At 34.8% G+C, this 23,770-nt stretch overlaps 1 protein-coding gene across 4 annotated transcripts; it reads right to left on the bottom strand.

Annotated features, from left to right (window-relative positions):
• Positions 1-1,133: 1,133 nt before the first annotated feature.
• LOC308691980 (butyrophilin subfamily 1 member A1-like) lies at positions 1,134-22,512 on the bottom strand. 4 transcript variants are annotated; one of them, XM_081367633.1, is made up of 9 exons: positions 22,393-22,512; positions 22,102-22,147; positions 21,945-22,018; positions 20,274-20,621; positions 19,912-20,178; positions 7,843-7,950; positions 5,201-5,239; positions 4,510-4,536; positions 1,152-2,483 (listed from the first exon to the last, which is right to left on the bottom strand). In XM_081367633.1, the coding sequence occupies exons 3-9, from the start codon at positions 22,000-22,002 to the stop codon at positions 1,942-1,944; spliced, it is 1,389 nt and encodes a 462-aa protein (XP_081223759.1). In that variant the 5' UTR covers positions 22,003-22,018; positions 22,102-22,147; positions 22,393-22,512; the 3' UTR covers positions 1,152-1,941. The 4 variants fall into 4 exon arrangements, with proteins under 4 accessions (XP_081223760.1, XP_081223759.1, XP_081223762.1 ...); XM_081367636.1 differs by having other exon boundaries at positions 22,102-22,160; positions 22,393-22,485; XM_081367634.1 differs by lacking the exon at positions 22,102-22,147 and having other exon boundaries at positions 1,134-2,483; positions 22,393-22,504.
• Between the last annotated feature and the right edge of the window lie 1,258 nt (positions 22,513-23,770).

Here is a 23,770-nt window from a genome sequence, read left to right as displayed (position 1 = left end):
GACTTTATAAGAAGCAATTGCGACTTTATTTCACACAATTCTGAATTTATATCTCGCAATTCTGACTTTATAACACACAATTGCGACTTTATATCACGCAATTCTGACTTTATGTCTCGCAATTCTGACTTTATAACACGCAATTGCGACTTTATTTCACGCAATTTTGACTTTATATCTCGCAATTCTGAGAAATAAAGTCAAAATTGCGAGATGTAAACTCGCAATTGTGAGATAAAAAGTCGCAATTATCTTTTAAAATGTTTTATTCTGTGGCGGAAACAAGTTTCCATACCTCCTGGCCTCTTCCTCCCATCCTCCCTGACGTGTACCGTTACGGTAGGGCCGGCCCAGCTATCGGTAGGCGCCGGCGGTGCCGCGGTAGCCTACCTGAGAAAACGTTTTGGAAAAGACGGACTATGGACCCAACCAACTCTATAGGAGGGGAGGGGAGAACTCCCTCACATGGTACAACCATAGACTGTAAAAAATAGGGTACAACCCATGCAGAGGCTGCGGTGTCAGAATGTGAAACGTGTGTAGCCTATGTAACTAACGTGACATTGAAATGTGAAGAAAAAAAAAGAAAAGAAAAAAAATTCCTCGACCGGCCCAAAAGTGAAGCGGCCCACCGGGAATTCTCCCGATTCTCCCGATTACCCACTCCGGGCCTGCTGCGGGGTGAAAATGATGCTTATATAACAGGGACCAAGCAAGCAACAGCCGGTTAGAAATGTGTCCGAGTGCAGTCCGCCTTACTCTGATGTCATGCTGACGTCTGTCAACAAACTCTGGCGACGGCGAGGCGGACGTGTCGGATTCTGCAGTCGGAAACAGTGGCTCTCCACCGACTGCTCTGAACTAAAGCATGATGGGAAACGACTTGTTGACGACAAAGCATAATGCTCATCGGTTTAAACAGTCATGATGTGTTGTTCTTTTTTAAAATGTTTGATTTTAAAACCCTGATATCATGTTTTATGTGTATAAATTATGTGTGAATATTCCCAAATATTCTCCATATAGGTTATTTGATTGTTAAATATAAAAAATATTTAAAAAAAGTCTGTAATTAAAATAAAAAGGATTTATAAACACGTCTTTCGAAGGGAAATAAATAACAGTACTTTGACAAGTGTCTTGTTCATTATATTTATTTTCATATAAAAGCAACAGAACTTAAACTGCATCATCAACACATGAGTGTGAATCCCGCGATATCCGTCCACTACAGACATTATTAACTCAGAACACATATTATTATGAGACCCATTTAGTCCTTTTAGAGCTTGACAGTAAAAATCAACTGTGTATACAATGGCTCAGACTGATAACATCTCAATATTTTGTTTGATAGAACAATAAAAACAGGGTTGGAAAGACATGAAAATCTTCTTTTTGGGTGAATGATATTCATCCTAATAATAAAAGAATGGAAATAAAGAATACAAGTGATTACTTAAGAATACATTAATAAACAAACTCATCTATTTATCTGTGTCCAAAATCTAATCAGTTAGGATCAGAAGTTTGGACTCTTTACGCTATCCACATATAAGTCATGAAAACTGAATAACACAAATGGCATTGTGGGAATGATGTAGTGTGCAAAACGTTACACACATGAAAATGTCTCATATTTGAGCTTGTTCTTTGATTCCAGCTTTACTCAATCTGGACATTCATCAACAAACACCAAACACTATTGAGGGAGGAACAGTGAACTGTGCGATCAGCACTTCATGATGACTTTCATTCACTATCTAGTGGAGATGAGGAGGTGCTGATGGAGAACAGTGATCAGATGAACCCCTCACACACACTTCTGTGTCCACATTTCTGAATAATAGTTCATATTTGTGGCTGTTACACTCATTATATTGTATTTCCTTCTATTTCACTTGATAAATTCAATTAATAAAGAAAAATCAAATAAAGTCATTAATAATCATCACAGATAATCAGTGGTGTGGAGTTTTCATTCGTCCATTTCCACATATACTCCAAACCAACACATGGATAGAGTTTTTCATTAAAAGACTGATGAGTGTAAGTGTAGATATGAGACATGGACTTCACATCATAAAAGGAGACGAGACCCTCCTCATAATTCACAAACACACCGACCCTCTGAGGCTTCACTCTCAGAGAAAGAAGGACAGTTGGAGACTCAAGAGCCCAATACTTCTTATGTCTCCGTCTCACAGTCCAGTATCCTTTCACAGGACTCAGACCGAGCCTGCCGCTCCTGTTACTGGATTCTCTGGCCACTCCTAAATCCCACTCAGTTTGATCCTTCACCTTCACCTCAAAGTAAAAACACCCTGAGGAGAATCCGTCCTTCCCGAGAACACCAAGATAACAATCAAACCTGTCTTTTCCCCCATCCTCTCCTATCAGTTTGTTCCCATATTTCACTTGTTTCCCATCATGAGACACGATGAGACGTGGATGAGCCGTATCAGCATCCAGAATCACATTCACTGTTGAAAATATTGAAAATTCTGCTTTACAGTTGAGCAAATGATAAAATAAATAATTAAATTTTATAATTAGAAATCATGGTAGCTTTGGTGGTTGTTATGGTGTTCTCTGTGGTTATTAGGGTGTTGCTAGGCAGTTGCTATAGTTTCTTATACATTGTAAAAATGAATATGCTATATCTAATCCATACAATTGTGGCAACAGATTACAAGCAATATTATTAATTAAATTTAACAAATTAGAATTGAGTAATAATTAATCAAATAAATAAAGTAAACCTAAATCGGTAAATTAGGTTCCCAAGTAAATTGGGATCTATATGAGTTCAGAGATTCAGGTCAAATGATTGTGAAATAATGATTATGTTAAAACATAACAAACACCATCAGATCACCTTTTCTCTTTGAGAAACTTTTTCCCGTTCATCTGACTGATATAACTCAGGTACAGCAGCCAAACAAAATCTAAAGTAAATGATTAAGGGTGAAGAGCCCAACTAAAACAAACACTGATCACCATAATGGTGACTTGTATTTACAGTTTTCTCCTTCAGTGATTCTGCTTGTTAACATCAAGTGTCTTCAATGTTGGCAATACAAAAATTTAATACAAATTTTACTCATTTTAAATGGTTAACTTTTAAGGAATTAATTTGATTATTACTCAATTCTAATTTGTTCAATTTAATTAATAATATTGCTTGTAATCTGTTGCCACAATTTTATTGATTAGATATAGCGTATTCATTTTTACAGTGTAGTTTTTAGCATGTTTTAACACATAGCTAGCTGATGCTAACATGATTTAGCATTTTGTTAACTTGATGCTAGCACATTTTGACTTGTTTGTATCATGTTTTAATAATTAGTATTTTTAGCATGTCATTATTAGCATGTAGCTACTCACTGTTAGCATGTGCAGCATGTGTTATAAGTTCTGCTTGCTAGCATGAGTCAAAGAGCTTGTGCTCATCTCTATAGGACATCCTGATGCAGAGATACAGGTCTTGTTAAACCAGGGGTGTCCAAACTCAGTCCAGCAGATTCTGTTTAGCTTTAACTTTTCTCCACACGCCTGCCTGGAAGTGTGTAGTATGTCTTGTAAGACCTTGATTATCTGGTTCAGGTGTGTTTAATTGGGGTTGGTGCTGAACTCTGCAGGACTGGACACCCGTGTTATATGGTTTCTAGGGTACTCTGGTTGGTTGCTAGGGAGTGGCTTGGCAGCTGCCAGTGATGATGAAACTCCTAAGGCAAGCATGTTTGTCAGAATGAATTATGTAAACCAAGCACTATCACTTTATGATATTCAGATTTGAAGATATTGCTCTTTGGGTTTGGGTTGCTAGGATTCTTGACCATGGTTGCTAGGACGGGGGTAGGAAGTGTTCAAGGTGATTCGTGATTGGCTGTTTGCTGCACAGAGTCAAACGAGCCCACCCTGATGTTTCTATGACACTTCACAAGATATCTCATTTAATCTTTTTGATTGGAAGTCTATGGAACTTGTTACTAGGGTGCTCTGAATGGTTGCTAGGGCTTGACTGCTTGATGATCCTGAGAGACTGATTGGTTGCCTGAGTGAAATGAGCCCTGCCTCCTTGTCTCTTACGTTCAATCCAAAATTCGGTTACACTATTTTAAGGTGTCATTGTTACAGTGTAATTCTATAATTAAGTAATATTACTTATTTATATTATATTACTTATTAATATTAGTACTACATGTACTAATAGAGTTATGGTAGGATTAGGATTTGGTTGAGGGTTAGTTGCATGTAATAATGGATAATTTACTCTTATTATGGTAAGTACATGTAACATATGTAACAAGGACGCTGTAAAATAACTTGTTTCCCAAAACTCTTATGCAAGAATAGTAGGGATTTCACCCTTGATCATGAATCATTTGATAGCATTTATGCAGTGCATTATACCAAAAACATTAACAATAATAATAATAAATTAATAAATGTTTGACATGATGATGAATTTAAAATAAATGCTTATGAATAGATTTTACTCACCTGTGTGTGTTCTTAAATGTGAGACAGCTATATGAAACAGAAAGTATGAAGTTATAAAGTGTTCATAACAGAATTCATCTTTAGATCAATAATGAGATCAATCATTTTAATCACTGCTTGAAGAGCAACAAAATCCTAGAAGACTTAACACAGTTTATACTCTATATCCTATAATAAAATATAATGAATAGTATAGACATATATGAATGCACAGTGTATTAATTCATTGTTTTGCAAAATAATTCAAAAGTAATTAATATTTTAATAAAAAGCATATAAACAGATAATCTTCTGACTTCGTAAAAGCTGATCATGTTCTAAAGAAAATTCAGAAATAGAAGAGAAAATAACATTATAGATCTACTGTACTGCAGAATCAAATTTGCTGCATTATTTTCCTGTTATCTCTGTAAAGCTGCTGTGAAACAATCTGTATTGTAAAAAGCACTATAAATAAAGATTGAAATTACAAACACGTTACAATCATTAGTTGTGTTTATAGTGTTAACATCACACAAGTACATCAGTGACTGAATAAATATACTGTACATAAACAACTGATAACCATTTATAGGACCCACGATATACACAAAACTAAATGAATACACACAGTCTGTTAAGTAGATATTTTATGGCTGTAAACAGACTTTAAATGAGCAATTAATTAATAACTTAATAAAGACAGATTCACCATGTTGTATTCGGCTCTTCTCTTCCTGTTGATTGTGTGCTGAAGAAAATTCAGGATAAAGACAAGAGACTTTAGAATTCAGACAACATAAGCATTAATAACATATAATTTCTGATTGAGGAAAAATAGCTACAAATTACAGGAGATATGCAAGTATGTGAATGCATATGTTAATTAAATATTCTATGGATAAAAAAAAAAACGACTTGGCATTAATACTGAATTAAATTATTTAATAGATGTTGTATTTTCCTGTGCTCATTCTGTAGTTGTTTGTGTGCTGAAGAAAATTCAGGATAAATATGTAAAGAAGAGAAAACAGCATGAAATATATAGCTTATATACATACATTTCCTTCCATAGTGTTTGAGACAAAGACATTTTCCACAGTTCTTCACATCATCAATGAACATGAGTGAGCCAATATCTTCTTACATGCACTGCACTGTCAACACTTTACTTAACTTCTTTTTACATGGACTCAGTTAAGCTGTATTTATAGTATTTTCAACTAGTTTTCTATACCAAAGTTCATGTTCATTTCACCTTATTTGGCTTATTTTCTTAGTCCAACCAAACAAATAATTATTTTATTTCAGTTGTTTTTTATATAAATTGTACATGATTATTTTAATATATTATATTATATTCAAATATAAACTCCATGCTGGTGGAACGCTCTCTCTCATCCGGAATGCAGAATCCCTGACAACCTTCAAAAGACAGTTGAAAACGCATCTCTTCCGTGAGCACTTAACCGCATAAAAAAAAAAAATTAAAAAAAAATCCTCCCCCTTTCACTCTAAAACCTCACTTATCGGGCTTATGCTACTCTGAATAATGCCTGAACATCGTATTTTGAGCACTTCTTGCGTTGTTTTTGCCTCTTCATGATGACTCGCTTAATCTAGTCTTAATTTGTAAGTCGCTTTGGATAAAAGTGTCTGCTAAATGATAAATGTAAATGTAAATCAAACCAAATCAATTAATAAATCTGTGAAGATTTCAGCAGAGGATCTGATTAAACAACTCCACAAACAGCATTGCCAGCTTCACTTAATACTAACCAGATTGACTTTCCACAAGTGAACTTTCTAAGTGAAAACTATCATTGAGAATCACACAGTTAACAAAAAAACATTTGAATCTCAACAATGGTGATCAATCAACAAAAAGCTTCATGCTGCAGTGCATTCTGGGTGCACCCATCAAAACTCATCCATGGATGCCAGCATGCACTGTGACATGAATTTTAGCAGCTTGTTTTGTGATGTTTGGAGATGACCTGTTCATCTGAATATCCTGTTGATTGTCATCATTGTTGAGGTTTGTATGAAGAGTGTTGATGTCTAAGTGTGTTTAAATGCCCAGTTTAAATTTGTTGCACAAAAGATGTTGTTTCAGATAATCGAGTGTAAATGCATTAGTTATCGTTCTATCACAGCTGAACTAGTTTAGCTAAAACAAAAAAGCATTTTTACAGTACAGTAGTGTATCGACCTCACTACTACTGCATTTGCTTTGAAACAGTGATTTAAATACTGTATAATAAGCATTTGAATGTCATAAAAGCAGACAACTCCAGCTGATCTACTGTACTTTGTCAATGTGTTCTCAATACAACGCTACTGCAATTGCATGGTGAAACAGAATTCATTAGAAAAAAAGTCAAGGGTCAAGTGCTCAACTACAGCAAACAATAATCACTATGGTGACCTCAAATTAGAAATTGACTGCCTTAAGATGGCCAATTGCCATTTAAGTTTTTAAACTAATATTTATAGTGTGCTAGTTATGTGAGCATATTAATGCCGTGAATTAAAAAAAAAATGTAAATCCACAAAAAAACTCTTATAGTAAAGTGAACCAAATTAAACAAAAACATTACAACAAGAAAAATCAATTTATAATCTCTTCAGATAACTGCTTGCTAACAACAGCACACATGCATGAACTAATATAATTAGCATTCAGTTTATCACTGCATCAGCAACTACACAGTTACTGTTTTAAATAAAGCAACAGCAGAATAACATCAGTGTTTCATGATCTTCTGCTGGACTGAAGCACAGACTCTACTCTTAAACGCAATGACCCACAAAACTCAGACAAAAGAAACCCTTTAAATCCCAACAAAACATTAATGAGTAAATGAGATAATTAAGTGCTGTTAACAAGCAGAATCACTGAAGGAAAGAGAAACAACAAGAACAGAAAAGAGAAGAGATGAGCAGAAACACAAGAACTGCAACTGACTTCCAGCCATTACATTTATTACTAACCAGTTTGACTATTTCTGTTTTACATCAGAAGCTCTTATTGAGAAAAAGCTGAGGTTTAAATATTGACTTTTAATTGAAAATGTTTAGTTCAGCTTGTGACCCTTGACTTTAACATCATGTTTTTCTCTGGCTGCTTTAACTGTGTGTTTAAAAGGGACTTTATTGCAGAAAAGAGAGAAAATGTGATCAGTGAATGCTGATTGTTATGAATTTATCTTGTGTTCTCTTGATTCATTGTTGATGTCTGTCTCTAAGTGATGCAGATGTTCAGAAATAGAAATGAGTTAAAATAAAAAAAACATCCCCAGTCTGCCTTATTTATTTACATAAAACAAAAAAACAAGAAAACAAGAACTTTACCTCTTTTTTTATGAACGAACGCAGCTATCAGTACACCAGCAATCACAACGAGCACAACAGCAACTGAAATCAGGATGATTGATGTCCTCCAAGAAATAAACCTATTATCTGCAAAACAAATCAGTAAATAAACACATTGTGTAAATCAAACATATTTTTACAGGTGTTTATATAATGTTCAGTTCTGAATGGCACAAACACATTTGTATCAATAATGTTTATACAAAACTCTATTTTAAACCTAATGCTAATTGCACACTGTAAGACCTTACTAGGTTTTTTACAGTAAAATACTGGCAACACTGTTGACTTTTTAACATTAGTTTCTCTCTTGCTGCTTGAACTGTGTTTTTGCAGGTCACACTTGTGCATACACACATGGATGATTGCAGTTATATTGATTATGATGCCAAAATCATCATATAGTCTGTTCAATCACTAACCTCCTTCAGAGTTTAATCCTGTATCAAAAGTGTTACATAAAACTACAGCAATGAGTTACAATAATGATTTTTTTAACACATCACGCACAACCCAAAAAAACAAAGCTACACTGTCTCACTGTAAACCCTAACGTTCAAAATAATTAATTGGTTTGAGTAGGACAAACTTAAATTCAACTAATTAGTTCAGTCAAATTAACTTGTATGAGTATTTAGCACTTTCTTTTTCTTTCAAGTTCACAGAACTGATATATTTTAAGTAAACTGAACGGTTTCATTGTTTTGAGTTTTATGAAATCATTTATTTTAATTTAGACAAACTTTAAGTTTAACTGAAACGGCTGGGATGTCTATTTCCCAGCATGCTTTGCCGATGGCACTCGAAAGGGAGAGTAAATACTAAAATTATTATTTCTTTTTTGTGTGTAAGATTAATGTTAAGTGTGAGATTTAGTAGTGATTAATGTTTTGTTATGCTAATTTAGAAGAATTTCTGTTAATGTTGGCTTTACTTTAAAATCTTAAAAAAACGGTCAATGACTGTCAGCTACGGCTGCCAAACAAAAACCGTAAAAATAATGTAAAATATCCTAATTTAAATAAGTGCAAAATACTTTTACAGAAATCTTCATTAATCTTTTTTTAACAGAAACACAGTTATTTCACATTTAATTTCTGAATTTTCTTACTAAAGACCATGCAGTTAACTACATGCATGATTTGCTGTGACTATACGTCACTGTATCAGCAACTACACAGTTACTGTCTGTTAAATAAAGCAACATGCAGCATTTCATCAGAGTTTCTCTGCTCATCCTGGACTGAAGCTCAGGCTCTACTCTTCAATACAATGGTGGCACACAAAACGCACCATACAGAAACACTTTAAACCCCAACAGAACATTAAACACTACCAGATCTCTCAGGATCTCAGCATCTTCACGTATTACAATCCAGACTTTATTTCTTTCATACTAACATTCTTATTGAGAATTAACAGTGGTTTAGAAGTTGAAGTTTTATTGAAAAGAATAAAGTTTGATGTCACCATGATGGAGATCAGTGTTTGCTTTCATTGGGCTCTTGACCTTTTAGTTTTTAACATCAGTTTTTCTCTGATTGGTTTAATTGTGTGTCTCTGATGCATATTCGTTATTGCAGGAATCCAAGAGAAACTCAGATCAGAAGATGCTGGTCACTTTGTAGTGATAATCATTATGTGGTGTCCTGCTTTATTGCTTTCACCTGATGGTAGGGCTGGGCGATTTAAATCGCGATATTGTTATGCGCATCTCATCAGTAAAGCCGGTTCCTTGATTAGTAGTAAATCACCATCACCTGCTTTCAGATGGAGCGGCATTTACTACAAAGAGCCGTAGTTAACTGACAAGCTGAGCCAAATCACATGAATATCGCGGACGTATCGCCAGCGATATTTAAAGCGATATGGCTCAGCTTGTCAGTTAACTACGGCTCTTTGTACACAGCAAAACCTCCAGTAAATTAGCGGTGTTAAATTAACACTCCTGGGAGTGTATGAGTCCACACTCAAGAGTGTTTAAGTTAATGAGATAACTAAGTGATTAATTTAGTGATGATTGAACATTATTGAAGACACCTGATGTTAACAAGTAGAATCGCTGAAGGAGAAAATCGCAAATTGTAAGTTACCATTATTGTGATGGGTAGTTGCTTTAGTTGGGCTCTGACCCTTTTTTATGTACTTTAGATTTTCTTTGGTGGTTGTATCTGAGTTATAACTGCCCGTTGAACAAAGAATAAAAAGTGATCTGATGGTGTTGGTTATATTATGACAATCATCATTTGAACTTGATCACTGAACTCATTAAAATCCTTCTTTCTGACTTCGATTTATGTTGTTGGTTACTGCATAACTGTGAATCTGAATAAATGGCCAGAATTTTTGTTATAATATAAAGGATTTCTTAAAAGTTGTTTAAAAAAAATCATTCTTTTTAGGCACACACAGATGTCAAGATTCAGTCTATGCATCTCAACAATGGTGAGGAGCAGAATATTCAATGAGGAAAAGTAAATTACATAGACAATTCAGATCATAATGTATTCATACTGCAATGCATGATGGGAGCCATTAATGAGTTGTGATTGGTGGCAGCCACTGCAACATGCTTTATTATTGTCACCATTGTTGAGATTCACAGGCTGATTATTGATACCTGTGTTTTAAATGAATATGTCTGAATGTCTTTTTGATCAGAACAATGTTCATTAAATATTTTGAATTATAAGTAAAGTACTGATAATCATAGGCTGAAGAATCACTAAACTGCAGCTAATAAGTTAAACCAAACTATTTTAATATGTTTCATTTTTCAGATCACAGCATGATTATGTCAAAACATAACCAACACTAGGCTATATGATAACACTTTACTTTGTTCATTTAACTGTTATAAATCAATAACAGCAGACAAACAACAGTAAAAATTTAAGTAAACACATAATGGTCTAGAGCCCAACTAAAGCAAACACCCATCACCACAATCGTAACTTACAATTTGTGATTTTCTTCTTCAGTGATTCTGCTTGTTAACATCAGGTGTCTTCAATAATGCTCAATCATCACTAAATTAATCACTTAATTATCTCCTCAGCCCTAAATGCCGCTTCATCTGAAAGCAGGTTATGGCGATTTACTACTAATCAAGGAACCGGCTTTACTGACAAGATGCGCATAACAATATCGCGATTTAAATCGCCCAGCCCTACCTGATGGTACCATCTGATTAAGTCAATAAATATCAGTTGTTAATTTTGCATGATGAAACTGCTATAGAAGATCCTGCAGCACTGTGATACTCAGAGTTTATGAAGTCATTACACAGAAAATGTTTTGACAGGATCAAATAGACTCACTCAGAAATCAAGAATCAGCGTATGAAGCGCAACAATGGTGACAATGAAAAAAAAACTGATCAACTCTGAACTACTATAAAGTCACAAAAAAGCTTTGTTGGTTGTCACCATTGTTGAGATTCATATGTTGATTCTTGATGTCTCTATACTACAATAAAAATGAATCAGCTCAAGACCTTTTCTGAAGATTTTTTTTTTTTCAGATTGTTATAATAATGATGATACCACAATATTTCAAGGGTCATGTGAAAAATTATAGCATTAATTATAGACTTTGTATAAAGCTAAAATCCATCTACATATTATGAAATCTAAGCTAATATATTAAGAGATTTAACCATCATATTATGACTATTACATCACCATTAACTGACCAATATCATCTGTTATTTTCTCCTGCATTTATTGCTAAAACAAATGTGTATCAATAATAATAATAATAATTCGTTACATTTATATAGCGCTTTATCTGAGACCTCAAAGCGCTTTACATAGAAGGGGGAATCTCCTCAACCACCACCGATGTGCAGCATCCACCTGGATGATGCGACGGCAGCCATATTGCGCCAGAACGCCCACCACACACCAGCTTACTGGTGGAGAGGAGACAGTGATGAAGCCAATCAGTATATGGGGATGATTAGGAGGCCATGATGGATAGAGGCCAAGGGGCAAATTTGGCCAGGATGCCGGGGTTACACCCCTACTCTTTTTCGAAGGACATCCTGGGATTTTTAATGACCACAGAGAGTCAGGACCTTGGTTTAACGTCTCATCCGAAGGACGGTGCTCTTTTGGCAGTATAGTGTCCCAATCACTATACTGGGGCGTTAGGACCCACTCAGACCACAGGGTGAGCACCCCCTGCTGGCCTCACTAACACCTGCTTCAAATACACAGTTAAAGCAGCCAGAGAAAACTAAAGTTAAAAACTCAAGGGTCATGAGCCCAACTAAAGCAAACACTGATCTCAATCATGGTGACATCAAATTTCTTTAAAAGTTTTTTACACTTTATTTAAATTAGCATATTTTACATTAATTTTATGTTTTTTGTTTGGCAGCCGCAGCTGCCAGTCATTTGACCATTTTTTTTTAAGATTTAAAAATAACAGTGTTTTCAGTTTATTTAATTTAGGATGTTTTACAGTTTTTTGGGGAGCTGACAGTCAGTTGACCATTTTATCATTTAACTGTTCTGTTACTGTTTAATTACAGATTATATTTGTAATTTTACATACATTTTTATGTAATTTAAGAAAACAGAAAAAATACTATATGAAAAATACAATCAATTTTCTGTATAAAAAATGTGAATTACTGGAATTTGTCATTAATGTCACAATACCTAAAATAACAGCTGAATTTTTATTTTACAGATATTATTTGTAATTTTACAGTGTTTTGAGTACAATTTAAAATTAAAGAATATGATCGTCCAAAAATCACAGTTATTTTCTGTAAAATTAGGATTTTTTTACAGCGTAGGATAGTTACCATCATGGTGACAAGTGGTGCATGCAGCTTGATTTAAGAGCAAATAATCCTGTTGTGCTCATACAGCAAGTGCTTCTGTATAACATACTATTGCTAATATGTTAGCAAATTAGTATGTTAGCAGATTAGCTTTTAAAAGCTAAGTTTATACTAATATAAGTGTTCACATTGAGATTACATGAAATGTTTAAGTTAATTGTATGAATTAATGTACTTTGAATTTCAGAAATTAAAACAATTTGAGGCAATTGATTTCCTTAAATGTTTTGAGTTTTGCCAACTTCAGGTTTACAGTGTACTTCATAGATTTGAGTTATATTGATTGAATGGACTTAGTACTATTAACTTTATTTACCCAAGTTATCTTAACAATAAGTTAGAGTTACTTGGACACAAATCAAATATTTTTTTTATGCTTAAAGTGTTTGAGTTAAAAAACTTAAACCATTTGAGGAAACCGATTGCCTTAAATCATTTGAGTTGAGCTAAATGAGCACTTTAATTTAACCATTATCAAAAGGTACAAGTAGCAGTAATCCAACCTTTTAAGATCTGGAAGATTGTGACTTAAGTTAATCAACTTAAAAAATTTGAGGCAATCAATTGCCTCATTTTTCTTTTGAGTTCTGGTAACTTATTTGGGTTTACAGTGCTTAATGAGCAACACAGAGATATCACAAATTAGCACGTGAATCTCAACAATGGTGGCAATATTTTTTATTTTATTTTTTATTCATGCAGCAGTGCATGCTGGGAGTTTTATTCTATCCTGGAACTCAGCATGTATTGTGACATGAAACTTTTGATTGTCACCATTGTTGAGATTCATGTGATGATTGTTGATGTCTGTGTGTGTCTGAGTTAAGCAGGAGTTTAAAATGTTTTAATGCACTATAATATTTGTGACCTTGGATCACAAAACCAGTCTTATGTTGCACGGGTATATTTGTGGCAATAGCCAACTAAACATTGTATGGGTCAAAATTATAGATTTTACTTTTATGCCAAAAATCATTAGGATATTAAGTAAAGATCATGTTCCATGAAGATATTTTGTAAATTTCCCACCTTAAATATATAAAACATTTATTTTTGTGAATGGATGCAGCACAATGGCCAATAGAAATGGACAACTTTAAAGGCGATTTTCTCAATATTTCGATTTTTCTGTACCCTCAGATTCCAGATTTTCAAATAGTTGTATCTCGGCCAAATATTGTCCTATCCTAACAAACCATACATCAATGGAAAGATTATGTATTCAGCTTTCAGATGATGTATAAATCTCAATTAAAAAAAAAATACACATAAGACTGGTTTTGTGGTCCAGGGTCACATTTCAGTGTCTTTCAGAATAACTGGTTACAGAAATATTGCTGTATTTCATGTTGTAGATTAACAGATGTACGATAAATATTAAATACCCATAAATTCAAAGCTCATACACAGGCTATGATCAGAGAATCAGACATCAGTCTAGGGATGGGCGATATATCGCATGCGATTGTTATGCGCATCTCATCAGTAAAGCCGGTTCCTTGATTAGTAGTAAATCACCTTCACCTGCTTTCAGATGGAGCGGTGTTAAATTAACACTCCTGGGGCTGGGAGTGTATATGAGTCCAGGGGCGGAGTGGGACCAAAAAATCTACCGGGAAATTTCGTAGACCACCGGCCCTCGGTGGTAAAAAAAAAAAAAAAAAAAAAAAAAAAAAAAAAAAAAAAAAAAAAAAAAAAAAAAAAAAAAAAAAAAAAAAAAACCTTTGCTAAAAAATATAGCAGTGAATGAGAGAATATGAAATAGATTTTTTTTGTTCCTCTATAGTTTTTTCACAACTTTCTAAAAGAGTAAAAAAATTGCGAGAGATGGATAACGGCAGTCAGAAGAACTCAGAAGAGAGAAATATAAGTCACTTTGTCATCACTCCCACAGACGCAGCATTAGAAACCCTCACAGCAGCATTAACTCGTTTTTTTTTTTGTAATTTTATTAAAGGTAATATAATATAAAATACTGTTAAATGTAAATACATATTTTTTTCAATTGAAAATATTAAAAAAAACTTTCCAGGATTTATGCGGATGATGACCGTTAAAACGTGTCATCATCACCCTGTTGAAAAGGGTCTATGGCATTTTCACGGTGACACGACACCTTGCTCGTTAGCTTCTGTTAGTGTTAACATAATCTGTATACACTTAACATAGCAGCAGCAGCCAAGGGAGGTTACTCGTTTTAAAACTAGGAAATCTGCCACTAGTAGCCTAGATAGTCACTCAATAGTAAACTTTTTATTTGTCTCATATTTACCACTGCTACTTTCAAATTACACAAGCTTTTGGCTGGCTGGCTGCATAGCTGGTGCTAATTCCCATCTGTGCCTAGCTTTGACAACATGTGCTTCAGTTTATTTCACCTGTAGTATCTTTGCTTGTTGATGCCCGGAACATGTCTGTTATTTTGGAGCATTTCACTGCCTCCTCCTCCATAATTTTTGAGTCTGACCTTCTCAGCGCCAGATTTTTTAACGCTTGTGCTGAGGGGTGCTAGATCATTGACGGGGGAGCTGCGCAGTTATACAAATAATAATTGAGCAAAACTTGGCCACTAAATATTTAATATTCAATTATTTTAATGATCACAATTAAAGTTTTAATTTTATTAAATTGAACAAGCGCAACATTCAGCATTCAATCAAATATTCTAAAAGATGTAGGCTATTAGTAGCTTATTAATAAGGTTATTTCAACATAATATTTCGTTATTTCAACATTTATGTGCGTGCAACAAGCAAGATGTGCATTTGTAAATCCGGTAACACGTGCATTGATTTTTAGTAATAAATTAGTGTTTTCTGACAGTGTCGGGTGTCGGCTGCAAAGATGAAGTTGACGATCGCCATATATAGTGAACGCGCCTAGAGAAATGCATGATTACGTAATCAGAGAGTAGGCAAGCCTTTTTCTTTTCGTTTTGAATTATTTCGTTTAAAGTTATTTCAAGCTTTGTGTATTTGATGTGTTTCGCATGTCTGTGTGAGGCATACACTGAGTTTCGTTAACTTAGTTCGGATGAGATGCGCTCAGTTAACGTGCAATGCAATTGACCGCGCGGGCGCCTCCATGATTAGGCTATATTGTCTGTTTGTTATATTTGCTTATTATTATTTAAAAAATGATTAAAATTAAGATACAATTTATACAAAACGAAATTCACTTTAATGAAAGGTTTTCTACACACAGCAAAAACTCCAGTGTTAAATTAACACTCCTGGGAGTGTATATGAGTCCACACTCAAGAGTGTAAAGTGTTAAAATATGAGTGTTAAATTAACACTCAAGAGTGTTAAAGTTAATGAGCTAATTAAGTGATTAATTTAGTAATGATTGATCATTATTGAAGACACCTGATGTTAACAAGCCGAATCACTGAAGGAGAAAATCACAAATTGGCACTTTTAGGCACACACAGATGTCAAGATTCAGTCTATGCATCTCAACAATGGTGAGGAGCAGAATATTCAATTAGGAAAAGTAAATTACACAGACAATTCAGATCATAATTTATTCATACCGCAATGCATGATGGGAGCCATTAATGAGTTGTGATTGGTGGCAGCCACTTTATTATTGTCACCATTGTTGAGATTCACAGGCTGATTATTGATGTCTGTGTTTCTAAATAAATTAATTTGAAAGTCTTTTGATCAGAACAATGGTTATGAAATATTTTTGTATTATATGAAAAATACTGATAATCATATGCTGTAGAATCACAGAGCTGCTATAATTAACAAGTTAAGCCATCTCAATAAGTTTTGTTTTACAGATCACAACATGATTGTCAAAACATAACCAACACCATCAGATCACATTGTCTCTTTGTTCATCTGACTGTTATAAATCAATAACAGCAGACAAGCTAAATTTAAAGTAAACATATAAGTGTCAAGAGCCCAACTAAAGCAAACACCCATCACCTTAATGGTAACTTACAATTAGTGATTTCCTCCTTCAGTGATTCTGCTTGTTAACATCAGGTGTCTTCAATAATGCTCAATCATCACTAAACTAATCACTTAATTATCTCATTAACTTTAACACTCTGAGTGTTAATTTAACACTCATATTTTAACACTTTACACTTTTGAGTGTGGACTCATATACACTCCCAGGAGTGTTAATTTAACACTGGAGTTTTTGCTGTGCAAAACAAAACTGAATGAAATGGTCAAAATCATGTCTGTCTGACCCTCTGTCTCTTGATAGGCATCATATCTTATTCGTGCTGTTCACTTTTCATAAATAAACATAAATGGAAAAGAAATGACATTATATATTTTAACAAATATGAAACTAAATGCGCTTATTTAATGGCTACAATAGGCCTACAGACTCTCTATTTGTGCAAATTGCTGCACATTCATTTAATTCTGAATTTTGCACAAGTTGAAAGGCGTTTGTTCAAATCAAGTTCACGGATAATTGTGCGTGCATTTATTAATCATTATGATACTAAAATCATAAAAATGCTATGTAGCCTACTAAAAATCAGATGAGCCCAGAATATGAACGCAACGTTTAATTACACGTTAAGCAATTTCCTCCCATAGAAAACCATTAGGCCTAAGAACGCTTAATGTAGGCTAGCTTAATGCAGATTAGAATGCCCCCTTATTATGTCGAAATAACGACTTATTATGTCGAAATAACGAGATATTATGTTGAAATAACGTCTTAATATCTCGAAATAACAAGATAAGTTTTCTTTTTTGCCTTTCCATCATTTAACTCACTCTTACGGACGTTAGACTTCCAAGACGTGACGAGGAAAAAGAGGTGTTCGGCGGCTTTTTACATCAAAGGCCGACCCGATTTTGGGAGGGGCCGCTCACTGACCCCCCTATGTTTTTGAAAATCCTATAGACATGGTTGGACCTGCCGAACGGGTTGAGCACTTTTATATACTATGTTGAGCAGAGAGGCTGCACAGTTTGACCAGCGAGAAGCGGCCGCACATCAGGCCGCCAGACGGGTGTTGCTAAAATAACTCGCAATGTATAACTATTATCAGACCGGCCCTCCGCGGCCTCAAAACACTACCGGCCCACCGGGAAAAGTCCCGACTCTCCCGATTGCCACTCCGCCCCTGTATGAGTCCACACTCAAGAGTGTTAAAGTTAATGAGATAACTAAGTGATTAATTTAGTGATGATTGAGCATTATTGAAGACACCTGATGTTAACAAGCAGAATCACTGAAGGAGAAAATCACAAATTGTAAGTTACCATTAAGGTGATGGGTGTTTGCTTTAGTTGGGCTCTAGACCATTATATGTTTACTTTAATATTTACTGTTGTTTGTCTGCTGTTATTGATTTATAACAGTTAATTGAACAAAGTAAAATGTTATCTTATAGTGTTGATTATGTGTTGACATAATCATGCTGTGATCTGAAAAAGGAAACTTATTGAGATAGTTTGGTTTAACTTGTTAGCAGCAAATTAGTGATTCTTCAGCCTATGATTATCAGTACTTTACTTATAATTCAAAATATTTAATAAACATTGTTCTGATCAAGAGACATTTAGATAAATTCATTTAAAACACAGACATCAATAATCAGCCTGTGAATCTCAACAATGGTGACAATAATAAAGCATGTTGCAGTGGCTGCCACCAATCACAACTCATTAATGGCTCCCATCATGCATTGCAGTATGAATAAATTATGATCTGAATTGTCTATGTAATTTACTTTTCCTAATTGAATATTCTGCTCGTCACCATTGTTGAGATGCATAGACTGAATCTTGACATCTGTGTGTGCTTAAAAGATCGATTTTTTTAAAAAAAACAACTTTTAAGAAATCCTTTAAATTATATAAAAAATTCTGGCCATTTATGCAGATTCTCTAATCAATAACATAAATCGAAGTCAGAATGAAAGATCTTAATGAGTTCAGTGATGATTGTTATAATGTAACCAACATCATCAGATCACTTTTTATTCTTTGTTCAACGGGCAGTTTTAACTCAGATACAACCGCCAAACAAAATCTAAAGTACATATAAAAGGGTCAGAGCCCAACTAAAGCAAACACCAATCACCACAATGGTAACTTACAATTTGAGATTTTCTCCTTCAGTGATTCTGCTTGTTAACATCAGGTGTCTTCAATAATGTTCAATCATCACTAAATTAATCACTTAATTATCTCATTAACTTTAACACTCTTGAGTGTGGACTCATACACTCCCAGCAGTGTTAATTTACTGGAGTTTTTGCTGTGTACAAAGAGCCGTAGTTAACTGACAAGCTGAGCCATATCGCATTAATTATTGCTGCCGATACGTCCGCGATATTGATGTGATTTGGTTCAGCTTGTCAGTTAACTACGGCTCTTTGTAGTAAATGCCGCTCCATCTGAAAGCAGGTGAAGGCGATTTACTACTAATCAAGGAACCGGCTTTACTGATGAGATGCGCATAACAATCGCATGCGATATATCGCCCATCCCTACATCAGTCCAGGATGATTATGGCATCACCTCAACAGTCACCTGAAACACCTGATCATCTTTCTCTTGGCTTTTTCTTGCCATAACAAATGTGTTTTATAAACATACAGTTTAAGCAGAGAAAAACTAATGTTATAAAGTCAAGGGTCAAGAGACTAAAACAAATACTGATCTCCATCATGGTGACAACAAACTTTATTATTTTCATTAAAATATCAACAACTAAATATCTGTTAATTCTCAACAAGAACTTTTGTACATGTATGAAATAATGAAATAATGTTAAACTGGTTTGTAAACTGGTTTCACACTCGGTGGCTGGAAGTCAATTCTTGTTTTCTCTTTTTTTCTCTTGTTTCTCTGTCGTTCAGTGATTCTGCTTATCAGGTGTTCATCAGTTTCTCAATTCACTCACTTTTCATTCACTCTGTCAAGTGGACGATATTAGTGAACTAATGTAGGGAACAGTGATTGAGGGTATAGGGTGTGATTGGGAAAACAGTCTCTGAGCGTCGATTTTGAGCGCTGTTAATTCACAGTATATTCCTGTAATCTATTTTTGTTTTCTACGGTATATTACTGTTTTAATGGAAAATGATATTGTCAGAATTTGGCCTTTTTTTACAGCAAGGGTTAACAGTGCAGACTATGCTGAATTAAAAATATCATGTGAACACAGACAAGTACATTAACAGATGTATGAGTACTTACTTGTGTTAATCAGTGTCTCCAGCATGTGATGTCTCAGTTTGACTCTGCAGTGAATCTTGCCACTGTGATAAACAATGATGGTGTGTTTGACACTGAATCTGTCTGAGTTTCTGTGTGTCTCTGTAGTTTCTGAACGCAAACTGACTCCTTCACTGTCCAGCCACTCAAGATCAGGTTCAGGATACCAACCTTCAGATTCACACTGTAGATGAAGCCCTCCTGAACGATCAAACCCATCTACAGTGATCACTGGAGGACGTCCTACAGCTGCAGATCAACAAGAACATTCTGTAGTTATTCTGGATTGTTTGAGTTAGTTTGTTCCATGAAAAGAGCATGCTAGTTCTCACTGGTTTCCTCACCTTCAACTCTGACATCAACAGTGGCGTCATCAAACCAGGATTTAGACTGAATAAAACACTTATAACGTCCTTCATCAGAGACTCGGACTGTTGAGAGTTTGAGTGATGCGTTTCCTCTCTGTAGTTCTTGATGGATCAGTTTTGTTCTCCCTCTGTAGGACTGAATCTGATCTGTGTTTCTGTCTTCATGATCATCATAGAGATGCACTGAGTCTTTCAGATCAAGTCTAAACCACTCCACTCTCATGTCCACAACACTGATGTTGGGTTTGACTGAACAGGTCAGAGTCACTTCTTCACCAGGTACAGCAAATACAGGATCTGCATGTCCCACTACTGTATACTGCTCTGTTACAAGAGAGAAAGAGAGCAGATCTGAGCTACACATCTTAAAGCACACACACATACACACACACACACACAGAGTGTGACATATACATTTAATGAAATACAGTGCAAACGTCCTATATATTATATTATATTATATTTTATAACGTCCTATAATGGTTGCCTAATGCCACACACATACACACACACACACACACACACACACACACACACACATACACACACACAGAGTGTGACATATACATTTAATGAAATACAGTGCAAACGTCCTATATATTATATTCTATTTTATAACGTCCTATAATGGTTGCCTAATGCCATGTTGGTAGATTGGCACCTGTAATTTCCTTTTGTTGAAAGCCCATAAAAGTAAAAAGCTATTATTTTGTGTATAGATTCATGTCCGAGGCAGTTCGACTTAACAAGCATTTCTCTACACGCGCGCGCGCAATGAATTGGAAACACTCGATCTGCGCCAGTGGACGCGCACCGTTATGAATGCCTGTGCATTAGTGTGCAACAATGTGAAACAACGGCAAGCACTGCACGCAACTTCTACGGAAGCATGTATTTTCGTACTGTTTCGACTTTAATCTCGAAATGCTAGATTTTTCTTTCTTTCTTTCTTTCTTTCTTTCTTTCTTTCTTTCTTTCTTTCTTTCTTTCTTTCTTTCTTTCTTTCTTTCTTTCTTTCTTTCTTTCTTTCTTTCTTTCTTTCTTTCTTTCTTTCTTTCTTTCTTTCTTTCTTTCTTTCTTTGGGCTTCCGTAGGCTATTCTGATCATGCTATGATATTTTCTTGTTGAGCAGCTGGGTCTAGAGACAGTATTTTCTAACCATGTTGGGGAGTTTTATGCGTATGCGTTTTATAGGCCTAATGTCACTTGCCAGGTCATGTAAAGAGAGAGTGGAGTTCTTTTCGTTTTGACAAGTATAATAAATTCTTATTATTCTATAATTTTAAGTTCGCCCCACACGACCAAAATTCTTAGCACACTTTAGATAACCTTCCGCAACGAGTGCAGGCTCTTTGGTGGATCTCTGCTTTGAATTAAGTTCCATCGTGACAAACGAATTTACTACTTGCGGAGTGAAGCACAAAAAAACGTTGACAGCGGTGAGCGGTCATTATGTTTACCAATACCCGAACCGTGCTTGGTGCTTTGCGCGCGACCCGCAAAAAAAGAGAGCATCATTTTCAGATCGGAAAAGACTGATTTCCGGATTTATCCGGAAGAATCACACCTGCTAAAGGTTTTTTACCCTTGTTTAAGACAATATGTGCAATAAATATAAAGTATTATTCACAATGATGAATAAATTACCTGATCTTGAATCTGTAATTCCACTAACAAGCAGGAGAGTCAAACAAATGAACTTCATCTCTGAGAAATAGATGCTAAAATATGAAAAAAAGAGAAAACATTACAGAAAACTGTGTCAGCATACATGCCTTTTGCCTTAGCCTATAATAATACTTACACTAAACCTTCTGTCCAAAAGCGAGATACACATTTACAATCACTTTCTGTTGGAAGAAACTGGTTAAACGGGTCAAGAGGATACAAATACACAATGTGGATCTACACGTAATGCAAATAAATAAACACGTTGAAGGTTGTTGAATCAGGATTTCATTTTCATTTCAAACCTTTCATTTATTTACAAGATTAAGTACTATATGCATTAAACCTGTTGAACTCAAACATGGTCCTCAAGTCACACTTATGCCAGACTTCAGGTAAATGTGTTTCTGATTCTTCCATGACTTACCTTCAACTCAACATTCACTGTGTTCTCAAGAGTCTTAATAAATTGTGTCCATATGAAAGTTTAGTACGATCGTAAGGAGATCCTTCCTGGGCTGGTTTAGTTTCACTTTCTCTTATAACTGAACACCGGAACAGACACAGTCCCTCCTATCATTCAGGCTGATAAACCTGCTGTAGTTTCTTCTGTCACACAGACTGACACTCCTCACTTTAATCTGATTTAAAATATATGGCAGACAAGTTAATTAAAAGAAAATGCAAACACAAATGTGGATGCCACAATATACACAGCAAAAACTCCAGTGTTAAATTAACACTCCTGGGAGTGTATATGAGTCCACACTCAAAAGTGTAAAGTGTTAAAATATGAGTGTTAAATTAACACTCAGAGTGTTAAAGTTAATGAGATAATTAAGTGATTAGTTTAGTGATGATTGAGCATTATTGAAGACACCTGATGTTAACAAGCAGAATCACTGAAGGAGGAAATCACTAATTGTAAGTTACCATTAAGGTGATGGGTGTTTGCTTTAGTTGGGCTCTTGACACTTATATGTTTACTTTTAATTTAGCTTGTCTGCTGTTATTGATTTATAACAGTCAGATGAACAAAGAGACAATGTGATCTGATGGTGTTGGTTATGTTTTGACATAATCATGTTGTGATCTGTAAAACAAAACTTATTGAGATGGCTTAACTTGTTAATTATAGCAGCTCTGTGATTCTACAGCATATGATTATCAGTATTTTTCATATAATACAAAAATATTTCATAACCATTGTTCTGATCAAAAGACTTTCAAATTAATTTATTTAGAAACACAGACATCAATAATCAGCCTGTGAATCTCAACAATGGTGACAATAATAAAGTGGCTGCCACCAATCACAACTCATTAATGGCTCCCATCATGCATTGCGGTATGAATAAATTATGATCTGAATTGTCTGTGTAATTTACTTTTCCTAATTGAATATTCTGCTCCTCACCATTGTTGAGATGCATAGACTGAATCTTGACATCTGTGTGTGCCTAAAAGAAAGATTTTTTTTTTTTTTTTCAAAACAACTTTTAAAAAATCCTTTGTATTATATCTAAAATTCTGGATATTTATGCAGATTCACAGTTATGCTGTAATCAACAACATAAATCTAAGTCAGAACTAAGGATCTTAATGAGTTCAGTGATCAATTTCAAATGATGATTGTCATAATATAACCAACACCATCAAATCCCTTTTTCTCTTTGTTCATCGGGCAGTTATAAGATACAACAACCAAACAAAATCTAAAGTAAACATATAATGGTCAAGAGCCCGACTAAAGCAAACACCCATCACCATAATGGTGGCTTACAATTTGTGATTTTCTCCTTCAG

Source organism: Scardinius erythrophthalmus, assembly GCF_964197995.2.
Source record: "Scardinius erythrophthalmus genome assembly, chromosome: 1".
Taxonomy (NCBI): domain Eukaryota; kingdom Metazoa; phylum Chordata; class Actinopteri; order Cypriniformes; family Leuciscidae; genus Scardinius; species Scardinius erythrophthalmus.
Note: the sequence above shows the minus strand (reverse complement) of the source record. Positions and strands in the feature narration are given on the sequence as shown.

Bases quoted from the DNA above. Each gene is read 5' to 3' on its own strand.
- LOC308691980 (XM_081367633.1), bottom strand. From the start codon at position 22,002: ATGAAGTTCATTTGTTTGACTCTCCTGCTTGTTAGTGGAATTACAGAT. The intron at 20,622-21,944 runs GTAATTTATTCA...CTCTTGTAACAG, and splicing joins AATTACAGATTCAAGATCAG to AGCAGTATACAGTAGTGGGA. The intron at 2,484-4,509 runs GTGAGTAAAATC...TATTTTCAACAG, and splicing joins ACATTTAAGAACACACACAG to TGAATGTGATTCTGGATGCT.